Source organism: Malania oleifera, chromosome 11 (genome assembly GCF_029873635.1).
Source record: "Malania oleifera isolate guangnan ecotype guangnan chromosome 11, ASM2987363v1, whole genome shotgun sequence".
Lineage (NCBI taxonomy): Eukaryota > Viridiplantae > Streptophyta > Magnoliopsida > Santalales > Ximeniaceae > Malania > Malania oleifera.
In genome coordinates this window covers 48,174,104-48,197,888 of record NC_080427.1, presented here as the reverse complement: position 1 = coordinate 48,197,888, position 23,785 = coordinate 48,174,104, and the positions used below count along the sequence as shown (strand labels likewise).

The 23,785-nt window shown below is 34.7% G+C and overlaps 2 protein-coding genes and 1 non-coding gene across 7 annotated transcripts; 1 reads left to right on the top strand and 2 right to left on the bottom strand.

The window, feature by feature from the left end:
* Positions 1 to 9,246: 9,246 nt before the first annotated feature.
* On the bottom strand, positions 9,247 to 13,595 carry LOC131168160 (probable adenylate kinase 7, mitochondrial). The gene is made up of 4 exons (XM_058127419.1): positions 12,482 to 13,595; positions 10,516 to 10,656; positions 10,122 to 10,355; positions 9,247 to 9,831 (listed from the first exon to the last, which is right to left on the bottom strand). Exons 1-4 carry the CDS (start codon positions 12,824 to 12,826, stop codon positions 9,688 to 9,690), a joined length of 864 nt encoding a protein of 287 aa, XP_057983402.1. The 5' UTR covers positions 12,827 to 13,595; the 3' UTR covers positions 9,247 to 9,687.
* Positions 13,596 to 14,845: 1,250 nt separating this feature from the next.
* Positions 14,846 to 14,918, bottom strand: TRNAK-CUU (transfer RNA lysine (anticodon CUU)). Its single transcript has one exon. It is a non-coding gene; the product is annotated as a tRNA-Lys (tRNA).
* A 1,890-nt stretch (positions 14,919 to 16,808) lies between these two features.
* LOC131168115 (UPF0481 protein At3g47200-like) lies at positions 16,809 to 18,917 on the top strand. 5 transcript variants are annotated; one of them, XM_058127332.1, is made up of 3 exons: positions 16,809 to 16,861; positions 17,240 to 17,294; positions 17,438 to 18,917. In XM_058127332.1, the coding sequence occupies exon 3, from the start codon at positions 17,461 to 17,463 to the stop codon at positions 18,694 to 18,696; it is 1,236 nt and encodes a 411-aa protein (XP_057983315.1). In that variant the 5' UTR covers positions 16,809 to 16,861; positions 17,240 to 17,294; positions 17,438 to 17,460; the 3' UTR covers positions 18,697 to 18,917. The 5 variants fall into 5 exon arrangements, with proteins under 5 accessions (XP_057983315.1, XP_057983316.1, XP_057983313.1 ...); XM_058127330.1 differs by having other exon boundaries at positions 16,810 to 16,861; positions 17,220 to 17,294; XM_058127334.1 differs by having other exon boundaries at positions 16,813 to 16,861; positions 17,422 to 18,917.
* Positions 18,918 to 23,785: the final 4,868 nt, after the last annotated feature.

Here is a 23,785-nt window from a genome sequence, read left to right as displayed (position 1 = left end):
GGTTTTTTGCTGGTGGCATTTGCAGAGCAAAACAAAATCATAGGTGTGATCTGGAAATTTTTGAATTGAAGTGTTCCCCCTTTAAGGCATAATAAGCCTATATACAAAAACAAATGCTCTTTTTATTTCAAAGGAGAGAGAGAGAGAGAGAGAGAGAGAGAGAGAGAGAGAGAGAGAATCTTGTACGGGTTCTTGGGAAGATTGGATCTATGAATGAATCTGCAGACTAAATTACATTTAGTAGATGGAAGCTTTTTATATTAATAGTGGAAAGTGATGGCATTTGAGATTTGAGTCAAAGAATGAGAAAAAAAAATGCAGTCCAACATCAGCTTATCTCTTGCATCGTGGCATCCTCAAAAATGCTGATATGCAGCCACATCCTATACCTCAGTACCTCAGGAAATTTACTAAATAATAGTCTCATTCATAGTTGAGGTGTCTTTGTACCATTATGTAATTTTAGATATTGTTAAGTTAGGTATATGGCGTTAGAATATTCTTTGGTTGGTTAGTTGAGGTGTCTTTGTTCCATTTGTAAAGCTGCAGCATCATGTACAACATAAAATGCAATGCAATTTATGCAATAGAATTCCCAGCAATTCGTCTTTGTCTTTTTCTCTTCCGTGCTTCTTCCCTTGTTATTCTGACATGGATTTAGAGTAGGGTTTAGAGTAAGAATTCCACATTTTTTTTCAATGGCTAGTGAAGCTTCCAACACATCCAAATCCCTTTTTCTGGATTTCTCCAACCCAACCAATCCTTACTGACTTGACCATATTGAGAATTCTACTTGTAAACTTGTCCCACATTGAAAAATTAGAGTGGATGATGGGTGTTTATATACATGGTTGGGCTCAAGACCTAATAGGTTTAAGCTTTTGGGTCAAGTTGGTATTCATCCATGTGTATCAAGCCCACCCATGGGCTCCTCCGGTCCTAACAAGTGGTATCAGAGCCGACGGTTCGTAACTCTAGGTGAACCACATCGTAAAAGGTCGAGATGTGAAGTTAATTCTCCTGACGTGCTAATAGTTGGAGGACCAAGTGTATGGTTAAGGCCAATAAGGATCATCTAGGCTGCAGATGGATCTGAATAGGGTCAAGACGTGAAAGGTAGGATTGGTTCGGAGGCACGTGGAATGCAATCCGATGCATGTAAAGTGTCAGTGGTAAGACCCACTTGAGCAATTGTTGGAGAATTGTGCTTACTCCCAGAAGGGAGATGATTTCCGTTCAAAGGGGAGCGGTTGGAACTCACAAGTCACAAGTGAGGTAGAGATTATTGAGAATTCCACTTGTGAGTTTGTCTCACATTGGAAAATTAGAGTGGATGATAGGTGTTTATATACATGGTTGAGCCCAAGATCTAATAGGCTTAAGCTTTTGGGTCAAGTTGGTGTTCACCCATGTGTATCAAGCCCACCTATAGGCTCCTCCGGTCCTAACAGACCATGGAGACAATCCATCTCTTCTCTTAGTCCCTGACCTACTTACTTTCGAAAACTACACTACTTGATCGAGAGCCATGTGCAGAGTTCTTCGTGCCAAAAATAAACTTGGTCTTATTAATGGCACCTTCTCTAAACCAAAATCAACCTTGGACCCCTTTTTTGATGCATAGGAGCGATGCAATGACTTGGTGGTCTCCTAGTTGCATAACTCCAAAAATCCCTCTCTCAAATCCAGTATTGCTTTTGTGGATAATGCTACTGAAGTCTGGAAAGAACTCCAAGAACGATTCACTCAATCGAATGGTCATCACATTTTTCAACTCAAAAAGGCATTAACATGTTTAACTCAGGACAATGATTTCATCTCTGTTTATTTTGGCAAACTTAAGACTCTATGGTATGAGCTTCTTTTGTATGATCCATTGCTTGACTGTACTTGTGGCAAGTTGGTTGTTCTTCTTGATCGATATCAAAGGGATTGTGTAATCCAATTTCTTATGGGCCTTAATGATTCATTCAATGCCACCCGTGATCAGATTATGATCTTGGACCCCTTACCTCCCATAAACAAATTTTTTTCTATGGTTCAACAGCAGGAAATGCAACATCTCATGGTGCCTAATCTCCCTTTTACTGAATCTATGGCACTTGTTGTTAATCGACCTTACTCACCATACAAATCCTCACTTAAATCTCCCCAATCATTCGAACGAGAAATACCATTTGGCACCCATTGCAAAATTCAAGGCCACACTCTTGATGTTTGTTTCAAAGTTGGAAATGCTCAACCCCCAACCTGCACCCATTGTCATATGACAAGACATATAACTGCAAAGTGCTATAAACTGCAAGGGTATCCACTAGGCCACAAGTTTCATGACAAAAACAAGCAGTACAATCCATCTACTAACATGTCCTCTCTCGACCAAGAAAAAGATATTTCAGATGCCAAGATGACCCTCACTAAGGATCAATACTAGAAGTTGTTGGCTCTACTACAACCAACGAAAGCCTCCATTGCTACGCATGCAGCCAATAATGTCCAGGTAGATTGTTCACACCCACCCACCATGAATGGTATCTCTTCATCTTCACACACACACACACTCCTTGGTTAATTGACACAGGAGCTACAAATCATATGATCTGTAGCACCTCCTTCTTTTCTTCAATAACATCTTCTATTTCATTTGTTGTTAAGCTACCCAATGGCCAAACAACCCCTGTTTCCCACATTGGCACTATCCATATCAACCACCCGAAATTAACTTTGCACAATGTTTTATGTGTCCTTTCATTTCACTTCAATTTGGTTTCTGTCAAACAACTAATCAACTTTTTCTCTTGTTGTGTCCTTTTCCTTTCACAATTTTGTTTTATTCAAAACCTTTTGTCATGAACCACGATTGGCATAGGTGAGATGAAAGCTGGACTTTACAATCTGATTTCTGTTCAAGTTCCTCTTATAGCTCTTTTCGACCACTTTTCCATTTCATTACACAAAAAAATTTCTATTTTAGTAATTTTCAAGGATGTGAATTTGATCTCTGATCTCTGACATTGTCGGTTGGGTCACACTCCTACTTTCAAAATACATGTAGTCAAAGATTCTTGCATTAGTAATCATATTTGTACTGTTTCTGATAAAAAAACCCTGTCTTATTTGCCCACTTGCAAAGCATCATAGCCTCCCATTCCCTGATAGTACTCATCAAAGTAAAGCCATATTTGAACTCATACATTGTGATATATGGGGACCCCATTCCATTACAACATATGATGGCACCAAATATTTTTTTAACAATCGTTGATGACTATTCTCGGAGTACTTGGATATATTTGCTTAAGACCATATATGATACCATAAAATGTATCGAGGCTTTTTGCAATTTGGTTAACACTCAATTTCACACCAAAGTTCAAATCCTTCGCAATGATAATGGTCTTGAATTTCAAATGACTGAATTCTTGAACAACTGAGGCATTATTCATCAAAGAACTTGTGTGAAAACTCCACAGCAAAATGGAAAGGTTGAATGTAAACACTAGCATTTATTAAACATAGCCCGAGCCTTAAAAATTCAATCCAACCTTCCTTTCTTGTATTGGATAGATTGCATCCTTACAACTACTTACATTATTAATCGCATTCCTAGTCCATTAAAACACCATTTGAGCTTTTGTTTAACAAGCTTCCTACATACTCTCATAAAAGAATATTGGGGCGCCTTTGCTTTGCTTCCACCCTCTCCCACAATCGCCAAAAAATGATCCAAGAGGTCGGCATTGTGTTTTCCTCGGCTACCCCTTTGGTATATACGGCTACAAATTGCTTGATCTCAATACCAAGTTTGCTTTCTTATCTCGGGATGTTACATTCCATGACCATATTTTTCCCTTTCATCAACAAACCACCCCTACATCCCCTCCTCTTCCTTTAACTCTACCCTCTCCTTATCTCATGCAATCTGTCTCATTAAAACCTTCTCCCCTTCCTCACACAATTCCTCATAACCCCACATCAGACATATTCTCCCCACCTTTATCACCTATATTATCCTCTCCTATTTCTCCCCATCCCATTTTCCCTGCTACATTACTACCACCTACACCTTTACCTCCTACAGATTCTTCTCCCTTACCCTACCCAGCATTCCATCTCGTCCCCCCCCCCCTTTCGAAGATCAACCCGTGCTAGAACAACTCCTAAATATTTACATGACTTTCATTGTCAACAAGTCAGTTCCATCTCATCCAACCAACAAGTGGACGTGGCATCAGCTCATCCAGGTATTCATTTTCCTCTGCCTTCTTCTATTTCTTATGCACTTTTATCACCTTCATTTGCTTTATTTTCTTCTACCATTTCTTCACAACAAGACCCACACACTTTTAAACAAGTTGCCAAGGACCCTGATTGGTGCAAAGCTATGGAAGCTGAAATTTATGCTTTAGAACTCAACAAGACCTAGGTCCTTATAAATTTACCTCCTGGGAAGTCTCCAATTAATTGCAAGTATGTGTCTAAAACCAAATACCATTCTAATGGTACAGTTGAAAGGAAGAAAGCATGACTAGTTGCTCGCAGTTTTACTTAGCAATAGGGAGTGGATTATCATGAAACATTTTCCCCAATTGCCAAATTTGTTATAGTTCAAACCTTGCTTGCCTTGGCTGCCATTAAAGGATGACATTTACAACAATTTGACGTTAACAATGCGTTTCTTAATGGGGATTTACATGAAGAAATATATATATATATATGGAGAAGCCCCCGAGATACACTAAAGGTCAACCTGGTCAAGTCTGTAGATTGCTCAAAAGTCTCTATGGCCTCAAACAGGCCTTACGGCAGTGGTACGATAAGTTCTCTCAATCTTTGATTAGTTTTGGTTTCCAGTAATCTAAGGCTGATTATAGCCTCTTTACTTGTATCATGCTATTGATTTCACAACACTACTTGTCTATGTCGATGACATCATAGTTGCTAGCAGCTCCCTTACCTCCATTTCTCTTCTCCGAACACCCATTTTCGCATCAAAGATTTCAGTTCACTGAGGTATTTCCTAGGCATTAAAGTGGCTTGTTCTCCCACAGGAATTCATCTCTGCCAACAGAAATACACAATAGATATTTTGGTTGATACCGGTAACCTTGCTTCCAAACCACTTAAACTCACCATGGACTAGAGTTACAAATCAACCAAAACCTTTGGAACCCCTTTGTCTGATCCCACCGCTTATTGCCAACTCATTGGCAGATTGCTTTATCCTACCCTCACTAGACCTGACATAAGCTATCCCATTCAAGTCCTGAGTCAATACATGGATCAACCTTCAACTACTCACCTTGCCGCAGCTCACAAAGTGCTATACTATCTCAAGAATGCTTCTAGCCAGGGCATCCTCTTGTCTTCTGCTTCTTCTATCCAGCTCATTGGATATTCTGATTCGGGCTGGGCTTCTTGCCTAGACACTCGCAAGTCTGTAACTAGCTTTTGTGTTTTCTTGGGACAATCTCTCATTTCTTGGAGGTTCAAGAAATAGACTAATGTATCCCAGTCCTCTATCAAGGCTGTATACTGAGCCATGACTTTTGTATCTACTGAACTCACTCGGCTACGACAATTGTTGACTGATCATGCCCTCCCTCACCCTCAAGCAGCTGAGTTATTTTGTGACAATCAAGCCGCTTTGCATATTGCATCTAACTCGGTGTTTCATGAAAGGACAAAACACATTGAAGTGGATTGTCATCTTATAAGGGCCAAGATACAAGAAGGCACTCTTTGGACTGCTTATGTTACTTCACAGTTGTAGCTTGCTGATATGTTTACTAAGTCATTGCCCTCTCATTTACTTTACTCACATGTCTCCAAGATGGGGGTAGCTAACATCTACTCTCTATCTTGCGGGGGTATTAGAGCAGTCCAATACCAGCTTATCTCCTGCAAATGCAGCAACTCGTGGCATCCTCAAAGATGCTGATATGCAGCCACATCCTCTATCAGATGGACACACTTCATATGATAATTGTTCAGAAAATTTATTAAATAGTCCCATTCATAGCTGATGTGTCTTTGTACCATTATGTAATTTTACGGGTTGTTAAGTTAGTTGTATAGTGTTAGAATATTCTTTGGTTAGTTGACTTTTGCCTTTTTTGCTTCATTCCTGTATAAAGCTGCAGCATCATGTACAACATAAAATGCAATACAATTTATGATATAACATTCCCAACAATTCTTTTCTGTTCTCTCTCTCTTTCTTGCTTCTTCCCTTGTTATTCTGACATCTTGGGAAGATGATCTATGAATGAATCTGCCCACTTGACTGGGGAAAGTGAAGGCATTTGAGATTAGAGTCAACGAATGAGGAAAAAAAGAAACAAAAGATGACTTTTGGTCTCCTCTTGGATCAAAGGTTTTTTGTGAGAGAAAAAGGAAAAAGATAAAGACAATGAGAATGTAAATTGTTGAACAAGATTTGAGTTTTTAGCGCGTTTAGATTAAGAACTTTAGTTGAAAAAAAAGGAAAGGAGAAGAAAATAAGAAAAAAAAAATTTTCAATATATTTTTCCTTTATTAAATATAGTTAAAAATGAAAAATTGTTTTAATATCGTTAAATATTAAGAAAAATCAAATGTACATGATGTGTAAAATCATATTTTTATTCATTAATTTGATATATATTTTTATTTTATTTCTGACTTGTCTTGATAATCAAACATGAAAAAGGGGATTCTTTTATATTTTCCTTTCTTTTCCTAAGGATTTTCCAAGTTTCAAATAGAGACAAAAGAAATCAATAGTTATTGATATATAAAATGAAACTTGATTTATTAATCTACTCTAAATATAGATTGTTTTTTATAATAAACAAATAAGAAGTAACAAATTTGTTTTTATTTTCTTTCTTCTTCATATTTTCAAGCTTCAAAGAAGCACTATGATTTGAGTCCAAAAGGAGAAGAATTATCTTTGAAAGAAATTTTTTTTTTTTTTTTTTCTGTTAAAATATGTTCCTTAGTGACATTCATTTAGGGTCAGTTTGGATCGAAGATTTTTCTTGAGGAAAGAAAAGGAAGGGAAAATTAAAAGGAAATTCATTTTCCATTATATTTTCTTTTTTTGTCAATTACTATTAAAAATGAAAATTTAGTCTAATGTGATTAAAAATTAAGAAAAATTAAATCTTAAGGATGTGTAAAATTAAAATTTTGTTTATTAATTTGCTCTGTTTTTTTGTTTTCTTTCTCACTTGATAACCAAATTTGAAAAAGTGAAATACTTTTTATTTTCCATTCCTTAGAAGTTGGAAAATTTTAAGGAAAGGAAAGGAAAGTACGAGGGAATCCACCTTTTCATGTGTTATCAAGGAAAGTAAGAAAATAAAAAAAATTAAATTAATAAATAAAAATATGATTTTACCTATCATGTACATTCGATTTTTCTTAATTTTTAATCATATTAAAACAAAATTTTGCTTTTAGCAGTACTTGGAATAGAGGGAAAGCATATTGGAAAATGAGTTTCTTCTTATTTACCATTGGTTTCCTTTTTCCTAAAATTTTTTATCCAAATGGACCCTTGAGATTGGCAAAGAATGGAAATAGCTATTGATTATGTAATCCACAACATATTGCCAAAATAAAACAAACCTATGGTGTAAAAAAGTCTTACTAAAATTGTGATATTAAAGAATAAATTATCGAATAAACATATTCAAAATAAGTTAGGCATAACAAAGATAGAAAACAAAATAAGAAATGAGAGATTTAGATGATTTAGGTATTTAAAACGTAAGCTAATTACTATACCTGTTAGGATTGGAGGAGTCCATAGGTGTGCTTGGTACACATGCGTGAGCACCAACTTGATCAAAAAGCTTAGGCTTATTAGGTCTTAAGCTTAACCATGTATATAAGCACTTATCATTCACTCAAAATTTTTAATGCGACACAAACTCATAAGTGAAATTCTCAACAATTTCCCATTCACTTGTAAGTTCCAATTGCTCCCCCTTTAACAAAAACCGTATCGAGAAACAGATAAACATAAAATAACTTAAAAAGAGATAGTAAAAATGATTCAATTGATGTATGAGGATTGTTTGGCTGCTAGCCTAAAAATCCAACTTTATACAAGTCAAGTGTGCTTGTCTATGAGTCTGCGACAAAGTGTCGGCAGAGACAATAAATCTATGGGGTTTCAAATCATGTTTTAAAATTGAGTTCAAATGTCGTTGAAACTTCAAAGCACTTGCAGAACAGAAATATTTTGGTGTTAGTTAAAGGGTTCCTGGTCATTCATGGCAATGGCAAGACATTGTTTGCTTGTTCAAAGATTAATATTTAGGATAAAAGCCCAATTTTTCCATTTTTGGTAATCTATTTGGATTAAGAATTTTACAAAAAAAGAAAGTAAAAAAAATTAAATAAAATTTATTTTCTTTCTTTATTAGATATTATCAAAAATAAAAAATTTATTTTAAAATGACTAAAAATTAGAAAAAACTAAATACTAATCATGTATACAATAAAAAAATTTATTTATAAATTTAATATATTTTTTATTTACTTTCTTATTTTCCTTGATAATCAAATATGATAATGAATATTTCTTAATATTTTCCCTTTCTTTCCCTAATATTTTCTAAGTTCCAAACGAGCCCTTCAGGTCTGATAAAAAGGGACTTCTAAGATTTTAAAAAACGTTACAAATATTTCCCATGGTTGTTCAGCCCTTAAGAAGGATGATCCACTAAAAAGTATGAAATTTAATGCTTGTTTGGTTCAAAATTGTTAGCCCATAAGATCCCATGAAATTTGGGGCGGAAAAGTATGTATGGTAATATTACATTTGTTGAAAATCATATATCACAAATCAAACATTTCATTTTCCAAAATAAATTCATGCAATGTACCTATAATAAGAGAAATCATGAGATTCCAAGAACCAAAAACAAAATGGAGTTGAGCAAAATGAAATCAAATTCATCTCTTGATTTTCATCATACTTTCCAATCAAACAAACATGACATTAAATGCTCAACGAGTTCTCAGGTGAATATTGCCAGCTAAGTTATTTTTATCTAAAGATAAGGCAATTCCCATACAGTGTTTAGTAAAAAAGTTTGATGTCATGTATCAGAGACTCTTCTGAATCCTTAAAAATTTGAGCTTGCAGCAACTAACAACACAATCTGCTGAGCAAAAAAAGAAAAAGAAAAAGAAAAAGAAGCTAATGACACAATCAGAAAATAGCCTACAACCATTATTATAAGATCCAGGTTTCTCAATAATGCATCAAAATTCCATAAATGAACATTAACAGAGGTTCACATGAATCCCACATCTCAAATAACATTCCAAGATTCAAAACCTGGGCAAACACTGTATTTCTAAACATCTAATGATTGGGAAAAAAGGTCACAGCTGAAGAAACCTAGGAAGTAGCAGCCCTGCACACGCTATAAAATGCTCAGAGGCCAGTATTTCTCTCTGCTTTTCATCTCTCATACAATAACTACATTACAAACTTGCACACTCTATTGCATAGAGCATCTAGGGTAAGTACACTCAAATCAAAGAAAATTTTCAAAACTCAGTTGGAAGAATTTGCTGTGAAACCTCCAACCAACTCTTAACTCTCATTTTATGTCTATTTACTGTAGTACCGGAATGAGGATTAATATATTGTACCTGTAGAATAAGGTCAAAATCAAATCACAGTCAACTTGTTGGAAGACTAACAGCATTCATATGCTGAAGATGTAATGCTGCCAAAAGCCCTTGCCAGGTTTCTCCGGGTGCGCCAGCCACTTGAAAATTCAGAAGCTTCTTCTGTTTCCTGTAGTAATCCTCCAACAGCTTGCTCTGAAATAAATATGGGGAAAAAGAACTAAAATTCAGTAAACATTTCATTTATGGTTCTTCAGAATCCCACTAGATCAGTCACGAGAATGGAAATAGTTCGGTTCACAACTCAAGAGAAAAATGACATCCCTAAAAAAAAAAATGAGTGTCATACCAATTGCTACGAGAAGGGAACAACAAAGGTATGATATAGATTATGATTTCAAAGGGAAATTTTCTGGATACACAGAACCGTGTTAAATTCATAAAAATTACTTAAATTAGCACAATATTGTTGTAATGATATGTACCTGTTCTGCATAGATGCGGAATTTTTCATTCCAGGCACGCCCTGTATCAGCATTAGAGGACTTCAGCTGATCATCCTGCGACTGCAAATTTAAATTTGACACTGGCCTGCTTATGCTATGGAACTCCCTGCAGGGGGAACAGTTCCCAATTCCAAGATGTTTTTCCACCATGTGCTCTTCAGTGCACTTGAAGTTCACAACCAGATCAACAGCTGTAATTTGATCCAGGATTTCCTGTAAAAAAATCAGCATTTAAAAAAGATAAAGTTTCAACTCAACCTATAAGCACTTGAGATTGCACTAGGGAATTTATTATTTTATAATCAAACCTGCAAAAATGACGAGTTCATATCTAAAACAAGTATCAAATTCCAAAACAAAATAAAATACATACAGCTTGGATCCTTGTCCGAGGAATCCCATCTAGAATGAAGCCAGTTTCACCTCTGCAGTATCCTTCTTCCAGCCTCTTTGACAAAAGCCCAAAAATTATATCCTCTGGAACAAGCTTCCCATGGTTCACAGCATTCGCAATCTAAATTCGAATAAAAGAACATAAGAATAAAGTCATGATCACTGGGAAATATGGATAGCTCAGAACATAAACATGGAAATATAAGAAATGGTTGCGCCCATGCTCATGGGCAAAACAAGATGATGGCGTTTTGATGGGCAGATACATGGACTAAACTCGAGTCGCAAAATATAAGTTCAACAATTATATTATTTTAATAAGATATGGCAACTTTTTCTTCTTAAGAATGTGGTTGTTTCCATTGTTATAACATAAGATTAATACCAAACAACAAAAACAACAAACCAAACCTTAAGTCCCACTAGGTACGTAACAAAAGATTAGTACCATCTTTTTAAATTTCCAACAATCATGGATTGGCCTTGCATGATTGCTCCACTATATAGTTACTATATCATCAAAATTAGCTTGTCCCTGCTACTTATGTCATCAATCATTTCATTTGCACTAATGGCACAACTAAACACATTTTTCTAAGTTCCAAACATAACCTTAAGTTTGTGATGCCTCTCTAGGTTCATAACATGTGCGAGACGTACTAATAAAATTTAATAAATTATGCCAAGATATTTAAGAGGTTTTAGGAGTTGATGCCATATTGCCAAGAAATCTGTGATAAGGTGATGTACAAAGAACATGCCTAGCAGACTAGCATCAAAGACTAACTTGGTAACTATAAACTAAGGATTTGGTCCATTAGGATAAAGCCTTATAATTCAACAACTTGGGAGGGAGTTACTTTGCTCACTACATAGAATGCCAGCAGCTTGGGAGACTTGGGAGATATGCTACTATAGACCCATTGTGGTCTGCCCCTTCTCTGGACCCCGCATATGCGGGACTTTGTGCACTGGACTGTTTTTTTTTTTTAAGTGAACTTGTAACTCGCATCACATTGCCAAAAAATAAAACTTGCATCCATCACATTGCTATATTTTGTCATATTTTTTAAGATTTGGAACCTCAGGATGTTTGGGCTATCAGACAGTATCATCTTGTTTGGTGCTTCATAGAGGTCGAGGGCAACACCTCGACTAACTATTTGAAAGACAAGCCACATGCGTACAGAACTGACTTATGTCCTATTGTCACTCATACAAGCAATAAACACTCAATTTGAAGTCCCGGGCATTGTTTTTGCAGGTTACCAATTCAAAAGCTCCAGTCTATGACTTTGGTAACGGCAATATACAAAATTGTATGGAATCAAGATTACGCTTGAGAATAATTATCAACACAGAGTAAACTAAAAAAATCAACCAAATAATTTTACGATTATCTCATACAAAACATGAGAATAAGAACAATACCAAAAAATTCTAATAAGAGACGCAAGAATCTTAGGAGTGAAATTTACAATTAAAAACCTGATATGTAATCTGATATTATGATCAGGCGCCCCAAAAAAATCTATTAAAATTTTCACTAACAAAATTAAGTGCCAAAGAATTTTGAAACCCAATATGCACACATAGATATATTCCAACTAAAGCAAAGGCACTATTTGATCCAACTGAAACGATTCCCACGGGGGAAAAGAAAATGCAAAATTGTGACAACATTTTTTTACTCATATTTTCCTTAAAAAAATCGAAAATTTTACACCCAAACTTCAAGATCACAGATTTAAGCCACAGGATGTGAATTTCATACCTTAAATGGATTTGTAAAAGTTTAGACAAAACTAAATAGAATCGTATACTGAGTTTCCTTAAAATTTACAGAAAATCAAAATTCAAGTTCTGAACTAAACTCTTTTCCATTTCCAACATTTTCGGAGCAACCAAACTAAACAAAATAAAACAAGAAGAGATAGAAGAAATACCTGTTGATAAAGGGAAGAGCGAGGGTAGAGCTCCTGGCGCAGCAGGGTGCCCATGGAAATGTGAGGCACGTCGAGAAGCTTCGAGAGCCTCTCGGCATAGACGTGCTTCTTCGCCCCTGGCTCGCCAATAATCACCCACTGCACTCCCCTTCCCGGGACCGACATCTCCGATTCCGACGCCGACCTCGGCGCACTCAGCTCCTCAGCTTCGTAATCGTAATAGTCATCGTCGTCGTACTGAATTTGAGCCGCGGCAGCTGATCCGAAGGGTCGGGTCGCTAGGACACCCAGGAGGCGCCGTGTCAGAGGCGGCGCAGCCCCTCTCAGGCGGCTAATTCCGGCCATCGTGGCGGCTAGAGAGAGAAAGAGAGAGAGGCAGAGAAAGAAGCGAGAGCGAAAGAGGGTTTTTGGAAGGAGGGCAGTGGGGTTTTAGGGAAGAGAGGGGTGCGAAAATGACACCGTTTTGGCGGTTTAATTACGCGGGTGCCATTACACTAGCATTTTCTTCATTAGGGTTCGTGGCAGCGGCGAGGTCGCCACGAGCTCGCCACGTTTTACGCTGTCATTGGTAGGAACCGCAGATAATGAGGTCCACAATCATGGGCGGTGTTTTCCTCCATTTTTAAGAACAATAAAAGAAAAAAAATACAAATTAAAAATTACAATGTGTTATAAAAATGCAATTAAATAAGTATAAATGAGATAGAAATTTACATAGTTCTTCTATGTTAAATGAAATAAAAAACTTCATTATTGTAAGATAAATTATAAGATGATTTGAAATTGACTTTATACAAAATATTTTTATTTTCTTTTATCTCTCCTCTTATCTAATTCTTTCCAAAACAGAGGGAGAGAGCATTTTATAAGACAAGGAAAATGAAAGGGTGGAAAATGAAGGAGTGAAAGATGAAGGGGTGACATTCACTTATTTTTTTTTTCATGACACTCCCGACCCCTTAGATATCACTCATATATTAACTTATTCTGTTAAGATCTTTAAGATGTCTCAATTAATAGTATAAAACAGATAATATAAAATAACATATGAGAGTTTCAAAGGGCTTACATTCGCAGTATATTATAAATCGAACCCTTGTAGCACTGCATCAAACTTGAGAAAAAAATTCAAGAAAAGAATCAAATTGCGTTGTTAAAAGGCTTTAGCGTACACATGATGTGTGATTTGGTTAGATTAGAGTTAGTGTAATAGTTTTGGTTCAATTCAAGTGCGGTATTTGCTTTAATTACTTGGGTCTTACAGTTTTACCTCATAAACGGCTCATAATACATCCTTATATAATCAAGATTTTTGTAACATCCGTCCAATGCAGGAGAACAACATTAAGCGCCGTTAGCTAATATTTGATACAACACAATACTAAGTTAAGACATGTCAAGAGCGTTCACATAACTCTATAAGCAATGAGCAATAGTTAAGTAGACTACCCATTACCTTTTTTTTTTCCTTCACCTTTTTTTGTTTATTTATGGTTATAGTCACAGGTATCTCATTTACAGAAACTAATCCGAACATTGAACAAAAAAACTTTCATTGTCAATCTAATTTAACATTATTTATCAATTTCATACCACTAAACTTACCACAAAAACATATATACTGTTATTGCTTAAAGTCCCAATCCAACTCAAGAAGATCTCATCGACATTGTTTCTAGATGCTTTAAAAAAGAAAAAAAAAATATTGGTCATTAATAGTTGATTATCATTAGACACTTTTAAGAGAATTTTAATTGTAAATTAGTGAGACTCACAGGAAAATATGTCTTATATGTACAAAATATGAAAACAACTTAATTTCATTCCCATAGAAAATACTAACATCCTTGCACCTGCATGTGCACCTGCATGTGTGTCGATGTGAATGTACTCTCTCTCTTTATGTACCTTGTGGTTTCTTAACAACCACTAAATCATATTTTGAATAGTTTTTATTGACAACAAATGCTAAAAAAAAAATAATGCATCGTCATAAAAATTAATAGTTATTAAAAGTTCAAGACTTATTCGCTTCTCACAACTAATAAACATACCAAAGCAATGATTGATGTATATATCCATCTTACAAGTTTAGTCATGAATCATACTGGTGTTTTAATTTATTGTATTATTATTATTATTATTATTATTTTGATATTTTAAACTTCTCATTCCCTTTTATGGATAGAATATTTTAAAAATAAAAATAGTATTTTATGTATATTTAAAAAACACATGAAGCTTTAATGGTCATAATAAAATTATAACGTTTCTACTTACAAGTTTTAATGTTGTATTGCATCAACAGCATCACCCAAGAAACAGGATGGGAATAGAATTAAAATAAAAGTGAAAGAGAGACAACGCCCACCGTGGGGCTCGAACCCACGACCACAAGGTTAAGAGCCTTGCGCTCTACCTACTGAGCTAGACGGGCTTGAAACCTACTGCTCAGAAAACAATAATTTATTTACTTATACTTTCTTTGGGTATGCTCTTAACTGCCAGCGTGCCAACGTTAGGATTTGCAAAACTGATTACTCCGACCTTCCTCTACTAACTTTACACATGAAATAAATAATCACAATTTTATGTATTGCCCATTTCACCTCACCCACTAAGCATATTGAGTAAACAAAGAAAAAAAATATTTATAACATGTTTCTCTTATTGTCACGCTTTATTTGGAAAGCTTTCCAAACATTCGATGATCATACATATATACGTACAATTAAATAATATTTTGATGTAATGACGTTATAAAGGTTTTTGATTTAAGATGTAAATATAGATCATTATCATGGGTAAATAAAGGTATTTCAATAGTTGTCATTGGACATAAGTTCAGGTGTTAAAGACTTGCGTCAAATGGCCTTGGACAAAGATAATGTTTGGGGTTCAAATCTTACCGCTTGTAGCGTACGTCTGTGATTTACCTTCTATGTATTGGTCGAGGGTACGACTGACATAGGCATGGGATTAGTCTGGTGCGAAAGCTCAGGGCACCCGGCAATATAAAAAAAAGAAAAGTATTTCAATAGCTAAAGCCTAAATGACATATATCTAGCATGCACGAAGCCATTATAAAATTCTTAAATACATAAAGCCTTAGCATAGATGGTTCCTTTTAACGGAGTTTGCAATCGTCAATCACAAAGTACCGTACAATACTTGAACCCACACAACTACACTAGTAGTGTAACATGCATACTAATAGCATTCTAAATACTGAGGTGGCATCTCGTGATTGGTGGATCCTAAATACTGTGTGGCTCATACCATCCTCCAAGTTTTTTTCAGACGAGTATGTGTAACTTTATCGTGATAGACTAGTAGTTTAGGAAAAAAACAAAGTAAGCAAAATGAAAAGGTGAATGTCAAATGCAGCAAAACAACATAAAACTATTTATCATACACATACCTTGTTCTATAGTGGCATATGCAGAACAAGTTTAGTAACCTCAACCCTAACTTCAACTTCCTCTTAACGACATGTTTGGTTTGTGAAATGGAACTAAAATTTATCAGGTATCGTGATAAATCAAGCGAAAACTCGATTTCGTTTCTCATGATTTTTCTCCAATCTTACGTACCAAACATAGAATAAGTATATGCTTTTTGTGTCATCCTCTATTTTATGTTTCATACCAAGAAGCAAAGGACAAATTCTTGATGACGACATGCCTTCACTTTAGCATTTCTTGATATCCAATTGAAGGATTTGAGATGACTTATATTCCACTTTACGAATATATAATGGAGAGGTTAGCAAAATGTCCTCAACAATTATTTTTTCTTTGTGATAAAACTAAATACATTTTCCGATACCCTTAATTCAATTTTGTCATCATCTTTATTCACTTGTTATTTTTAAATTTTTTGTCAAATAAATGTCATATAGAGCTTTTACTCTATGATGGATTTTTAATCCATTCCTATTGCTTCAAATTTCTTCTACGGTTGTGAAATGAACACTTTGTCTCCATAAATGATTTAAAAGGATTAGACTAAATGCGCTTGAGATCAATCCCGTTCAACCGTGTCAAATCCTATTATTAATATGTATATTGAAACAAATACAAACAAGTGAATTAAATATAATTTTTTAAATTAGGTAAAATAAAAATAAAAAATAAATTGCATGTCGAAAAAATATAATTGTATAGATTTTATTATTATTACATATGCCATAGCCCATAGGGCACACCATACCCCTGGCACCTACTTTGCTTGCTTTTGTAATATTACAAAGGAAATTTAAGAATTTCTTGTTGCAAGGACTAAAGAATCTTTAATGCTTATTTAAAGGCCACAAATTCTTGACCTTAGGCAGGGTCAGTGTGGTGCAAAATCATATTTAAAGGGCAATCCAAATCTCTGGTAAGTCTGTCAAACATGCCTATTTTCTTTTTTCTTCTTCCATATATTTTATATTGTTGGTCTACTGTAGTTAGTAATTTAAGAGTTTAAGGGTAATAAAATTGGTTAATATCTAACAAATGACTCGTGATCCATCTATTTAAATCAAATTTAGATTTACGTTGTGTTGGAAAGTATGAATTTTGAGGTTTAAATTTGAATTTCTAGATGAATTTGAATGAATTTCAATACAATTTATATTAGTATTTTTATTCAAATTCAATACAATTCGAAGTCTAAGGTCCATACAAGAATTAAGATATAGTGACCTATTTATAATTGGATTAATTAACTAAAACCCAACCCATTTATTTGATAGGCAAAGTGTATTTGATTTAGGTACCAACGGTAACCGTTCAACTCACAAATACTTGAAGATATTAAATAAAAATTGGTAACTAATTTTTTTTTAATTTTTTATCTCTAAATTTTAACTCTCATATATTTAAATTCAAAAAGAAAAATGACAAATATGTATTTTTTGAAAACATTTAACTCATATTCATTGAAATAAATACAAGCTGCACCTGCAAACAGGCAACCAGCTGGTTGAAGAAAGAATGGCTGATTTTGAGGCTGCAAAGATCGACATTAAATCGTTGGTAGGTTCCCTAGATGAGAAGAGAAAGCAACACTCTACAACACCTACCATGTCAAGCAAGTGTTCCATCTTCAAAGTTCCACAGAGCCTAGTCGTACACAATGAAAGGGCTTACATTCCCGCTGCATTCACAATCGGACTCTTGCACCATCGCTTCCAAACTACTGAGCAGGAAATTGGAGAAAAAATCAAATGGCACTATTTCAGTCGTCTTCTCAATCGAAGTCGCACTCCAAAGAAAACAATAGAGGAACTCATCAAATCCATCCTCAAAATAAAGAAAGAAATACGCGAGTCTTATGATGTACAGATCCATCAGTACTCCAACAGCATGGAACAATTTGTAGAGGTATTGGTTGTTGACGGTTGCTTCATCGTTGAGTTGCTGTGTATGGTAGGAGGTGAAAGGAAGACTGATAAGGACGACCCACTATATAGCACCCCTTGTATGTTCGCATTTTTAATGCGTGACTTGTTTTTGCTGGAAAACCAAATACCTTGGCTGGTGATCGAACACATCTTCAAAATCATCAATCCCCAAATTCCAAGCACAACTCCGTCTCGTCGGTGGCCGCCACAGCGGCAACTGGATATACTTGCCGTCAAATTTACGGATTATATTTTACCTTCTATCTCTATAAATGATATAGTCCTTCCAGCACCCAACGTAGCTGAAAGCTGCTTGCATCTACTCGACCTTTTTAGGATTTTACTGGGCGGCAGCATTACAGACCCTTCAGAAGAATCCCAATATCTTCCATTCTTTGGAGGGTTGAAGACTAAAATTCCTTCAGCGACAGATCTTGTGAAGTCCGGAATTAAATTCAAGGCCATCATGGATAGAAGCCCTTTGACCATAAACTTCAAAAATGGGGTCTTGGAAATCCCACGATTTCTAATTTTACAAACATCAGAAATTACACTTCGAAATCTTGTTAGCTTCGAGCAGTGTTATCCTCATTGCCCCCCTCGGGTTTCTTCTTACATCCACCTCATGGATTCCCTCATTAAAAATACCGAGGACGTGAAGACATTGTGCAAGAGCGATATTTTGGACAGTTGGTTGAATGATGAGGAGGTAACCCATTTATTCCACAAAATTTGCAGCGACACCTGGCTGAGAGAGTTCTGTTACGCTAAGCTCTGCAAGGATGTGAGAGAATCGGCACCATACCAAAAGTTATATCCATATTAGGACCTATGTCCTATGTCCACGGAGCATACCACAAATTTACTATTCGTCGAAAAATACAACTCTCTCACTCTCTCTCCTCCTCTCTCTCTCTTCTCTTTGCTCTCTAAGCTTCTCTTCTATACCTCTTGTACATATTACAACTTCCTTAACTCTCTATTTATATGGCTGATATTTAATCACAATTTAATACAATAAATTATAAATTTGGGAGGTTATAATCATGGACATAAATGGTGGATAAATGTCCAACTTGCTACGCATAAATGATGGATAAATGTCCAACTTGCAACGCCAACTCTTCACACCTGGCTCCAGCTGTATCTCCTGTCTCTAGCTACAACAGTCCATATGTATCCACATGAAGGGTATATGCCCATATCCTAAAGGATATTTAGGATATTGAATGAATGTATTTATGAGTTAACATGAAAGGATTAGCTTAAAATTAATGAGATATTTATGGCTGGAAGTTTGAAGAGTATTCATTTATTTTATATATATATATATATATATATATATATATATATATATATATATTAGCTATTGTTATGGGGAGTAGCTGTAGGGACAAACATACATCAAGCTAAGCTAAGGAAGTGTAAGAAGAGTTAAGTTCATAAGCTCTAAGGTTAGCTATATGGTGATGTTAGCTGTAAAGAAAAGATAGGAAGAAAGGAATTGTTCTCGCTCTGCCTTTATTTTTCTAATTATCAGGAGATCCCATAGATATGGTGAATGAAGGAAAGAGAAGAAGGAAAAGTGGGAGAAAAGTTTTTTTCGAATTCTCCAAGTATTCTTCTTGATAAGTTCGATATAGTTTATTCCAGTATGTAAAGTTCATAATTTATGATTTATTTATTTTCTGCATAGAAGTTATTAATGTGAAGTTTATGATAATTAAAGATCCTTGACTGCAGTGTATTTATGAAAATTTTCTAACATGTGGTATCAGAGCCATGGTTGAAATTATCATGATCTTCCTTTCATGATAAAGATTGTTTCTTTTAACCCCTTACGATCTTGTTATGGGTTCGTATGAAAGTTTGAAAATATATGTGATATTTGACGGATTTATGGGGTTTTTTATTGGTCTGAAAATTTTCTTACATGTAGACCGTTGATAGTTTTTCAATGTATAGTGATACTAAAGTAGGGCTGCTGAATGATATGCATGCAAATAATTTTATTATAACTTGATTAATAATGGAACACTCACATGTTATGCATGCATAAGCTAGAGAATTTTACATGAAAGTAAGTTAGTAAAATTCTTATATTGGGAAATTGATTATCTGCTGTAAATTATGGATAAATCTTTGTAGAGTAAGGTATCAATCAATGTTTCTATTATGGTTAGCATGTTGTCACCAAAGTGATCTTGCTGAGAAAAGTTGTAAACGTTGATTGAAATATAATCTTACAAAATTATAACATTATTGTTATTTGAATATTATAGCTGACCCAATGGTGCGTCAACTTTCAAATAATCATTGAGTTAATCATGATAATTGAAAGAATGGTAGTGAGATTGTGATGTTTGCCCAAAGGTGACAGACCAGTTGAACTTTATAAAGGTTATCAATTATGTTTGGATGAATGAAAATTAGCAATAAATGCAAGGGTTAGTATATTGCATAAGTTGATTCAAAGATTGAACGCAATTTACTAATGAAAATTGAAAGGGTTAACTTGAGTGTGTGTGTGTGTGCCGGTTTATATCACAGTTTGAATGAAAGAAAGAATGTATGAAAGAATGCAAGAAAGAGATTGTGAAAAATACTGGAATTGCACAGGTTAATGTGTTTTATTGTAAATCGTATATATAATATTGGGACCGTAGCTTGTTACTATGAGAGCCTTAAAGAGCTCAACATTATTATGAAAGCCTTAAAAGCTTAATGTTATTATATAAGCGCGGTACCGTTGCTAGAATATGAGATATAGTGCAACCACACCTATGTTCTCAATGTGGGTATCTATGCAGTTGTCTTGGTACGAAGGGCCATTGGTTGATCACGGTCCAGGGTGGTGATGGCCAAGACGGACTAGAGTAAATTACGAAGCCTGACAATGCCTGCATGAACAAGGCTCGATCAGTGCTTTATTATCGCACAACCCACTCCATGGGGTAGTGTTGGCATATTTATTATTGTTTCCAAGCTGGACAGTGTTCTAAATATACATATGCATGATTTAAAAATAAAAATGGGTAAAGTACAAGTTTGAGTATCGGGCGGAGGGATTGTACAGTGTATAGGCTTGTATCCTACCCAAACCTCGGGAACTCTTGCTTGTTATGATGCTGAATTAGCTATAACAGGATTTATATGTAACGACCTCAAAATTATTAACATTTTTTTTATAAATAAATTATTCTGATACCCTCTGCTATGAAACTTGGGCCTTAGAAGGCACCGGGGTAATCTTGTATATAATAATCATACCTACGCAGCGGAAACATAAGTCATACAACCGTAAATACCATACAATACCAGGAATCTATATCTTTAAACCATAACTATATAATACATCTCTCTCCATAAATATTTATCCCAAAAACACAAAACCCTATACAAACTTACCCTATAACTAGGGTAACCAAGTAAACTCTCTATCCGCGAGCCTGATCTGCTCGTCTAGCTGGCTCACCTGAAAAATGTTAAAGTCATGGGGTGAGTCAACGCTCAGTAAGTGGAAATATGCTATTATTCGTGTTTGGCGACTAAGTTAGATATACTTTAAATAATATCTGCGCTGTAATAAAGGATAAATATGTAAAGCATATCTTACATTTTTCGCAATTTAAAACATAACTGTATCATCTGAGTTTTCTACTTTTCATACTGCTAATATCATACTATATTTATCAAATACTATAAAATTGTATACATATACATAACTATGCTTTATCCCTGGAACTTTGTATGTCATGATTTGACCCCTCATGATAGGGTTGTGCGGCCCGTAGGCGGGACTTAATCTGATCGACCTTTCAGATAAATCACTATACTCTACTCTACCTTAGTCCGAACAAACTGCATCCACTCCTAGGCGCGAGACTGACTGCTACCTCGTCAAACTAGCCCCCTCAACCCGGTGGATTGGGGAGTTGCATCCTCTCCGAGCGTAGTTGACGGTACCCACACACTATCTGAGATATGTGGTTGCACTTCATCTGTATTAGCAACGGTACCATGCTCTATATTTTGTATCTGTATCTATCTGTAATCTTTTCACAGGGATTTGATACTATATATATACATATATACTCTTTCATTGTTTTCATCATGTTTCCAAAATAACCATAATACTATAACTTTGTATTGTAAATATTGTAATATTTGTATAACTGTAGCATCTTGATGCTACTCTGTATAATCTGTCTGTATCATTTGTCTGTATAATATGTCTGTATACTCTGAGTGTTGTGGCATTTAGGAAAACATGACATACTGTAAATACTGTATAAACTGATCTGTATAACTGTAATGTATTGATTTTGAATAAACTGTAATATACTAATCTGAATAAATTTTTGTATATGTATACTGATTTGAATAAACATCTATAATAAACTGTTCTAAAATATATTGTGATATACATCAATCTTTATCTGTAAATACTGTATAGTATGATATGCTGTAAAAAGCTATATAGGTTCTATATCAAATAAATATCTACTCAGGCCACACAAGCTTTGAAAACTCTTATACTATAAATGTTGGATAATAAACTGGTATATATAAAATCTTTACTAGTATTGTAAAACTCTTAACATAGCATATTTTCCTTACCTAGTTTCTAAAAAGCCCCTACAATAATCTTGTAATAACCCAAGAAAAAAAAATGAATAATAATAATAATTAGTATTAAAACGAAAGTGTTTCTCTATTAGGATCCTTGATTTCATGTTTGATGTCTAAGAAAGACCTTGTCTAAGCGAGTGCTCAGAGACCATTGCGCTCAGTCGCTCCCTAGAGGTCGGTCTTGTCAAAATGTAATTTCATAGGATAAACAGGGTAGACACTGTTTATATACGTAAATAAGTACATAAAATAATGTTTTGGTTGACATAATTTGTAGAAATATATGATAAAATAATAATAATATAAGTATCCTATACGGGGCTCACAAGACTGTGTGGGGCCCACATGAATCCCGAAGCCGTGTGGAGGTTTACATGAGTCTCGAAACTGTGTAGGACTCATAAAATCGTATGAGGATGATTGAAGTTACGTAGGATCCATTTAGGTCTCGAAGTTGTGTAGGGCCCATAAGACCATGTGGGGCCCACATGAGTTTTCAAAATTTAAATTTAATTCTTATTCAAAAATAAATAATAAAATAAATAAATACTAAAAATAGTTTAAAAGTAATAACAATGATAATAATAATGATAATAATGATTAAGAAAAATAATAAAATAATTAATTAACTAATTGATTAATTAATTAGGTAAGTGATTAATTAAAAATTTATTTAATGGGAATGGTGGCAAACACTTCCACATGGCCTCCATACCCATCCCATACTCAACCCATACCTTGCCCATCTTTTGCCCATTTTTTAATTTTTAAAAATTATAATTTTACCCATCTCCCTACACTTTTATAAATTTCATTTCTTCCCCAAAATTTTCCTATAAATAGGTAGCTCTCAACCTTCATTTTTCACAACAATTTTTCCAAGAAAGAGAATGATTAGTGAGTGAAAGAATTTGTGATGGAGAGAATTTTTAAGTAAGTTCTCACTCACCCACTCTTTCCGATCTTATTTTTTAGAGATAGTTACTGTGTTTGTAGTACAAGGTAAAAGAAGAAGGCAAGTAAATTTTGATTATGTTAGTTTTTTTTTTTTAAATTCATACCCGAATTTATTTTATAAGTAAATTTCAATTATGTTAATTAGTTCCACAAAATTTCCATGAGTTTATTTTTACGCATATTTAATTATACCAGTTCTATCTTTAATATACTTGTATATATTTTTGGGTTAAGAAATGTTCTAATCCCCGCGGGTAAATTTTCAACATTTCTTTCTATTCAAAAATAAAATTATATATATTTTTAACACAAAAATTGTGTGGCAT

Coding starts and splice junctions, on each gene's coding strand:
- LOC131168160 (XM_058127419.1), bottom strand. CDS start 12,826: ATGGCCGGAATTAGCCGCCTGAGAGGGGCTGCGCCGCCTCTGACACGG. Junction 10,657..12,481: donor GCTCTTCCCTTTATCAACAG/GTATTTCTTCTA, acceptor ATTCGAATTTAG/ATTGCGAATGCTGTGAACCA. Junction 10,356..10,515: donor CTCGGACAAGGATCCAAGCT/GTATGTATTTTA, acceptor ATTTTTTTACAG/GAAATCCTGGATCAAATTAC.
- LOC131168115 (XM_058127333.1), top strand. CDS start 17,461: ATGGCTGATTTTGAGGCTGCAAAGATCGACATTAAATCGTTGGTAGGT.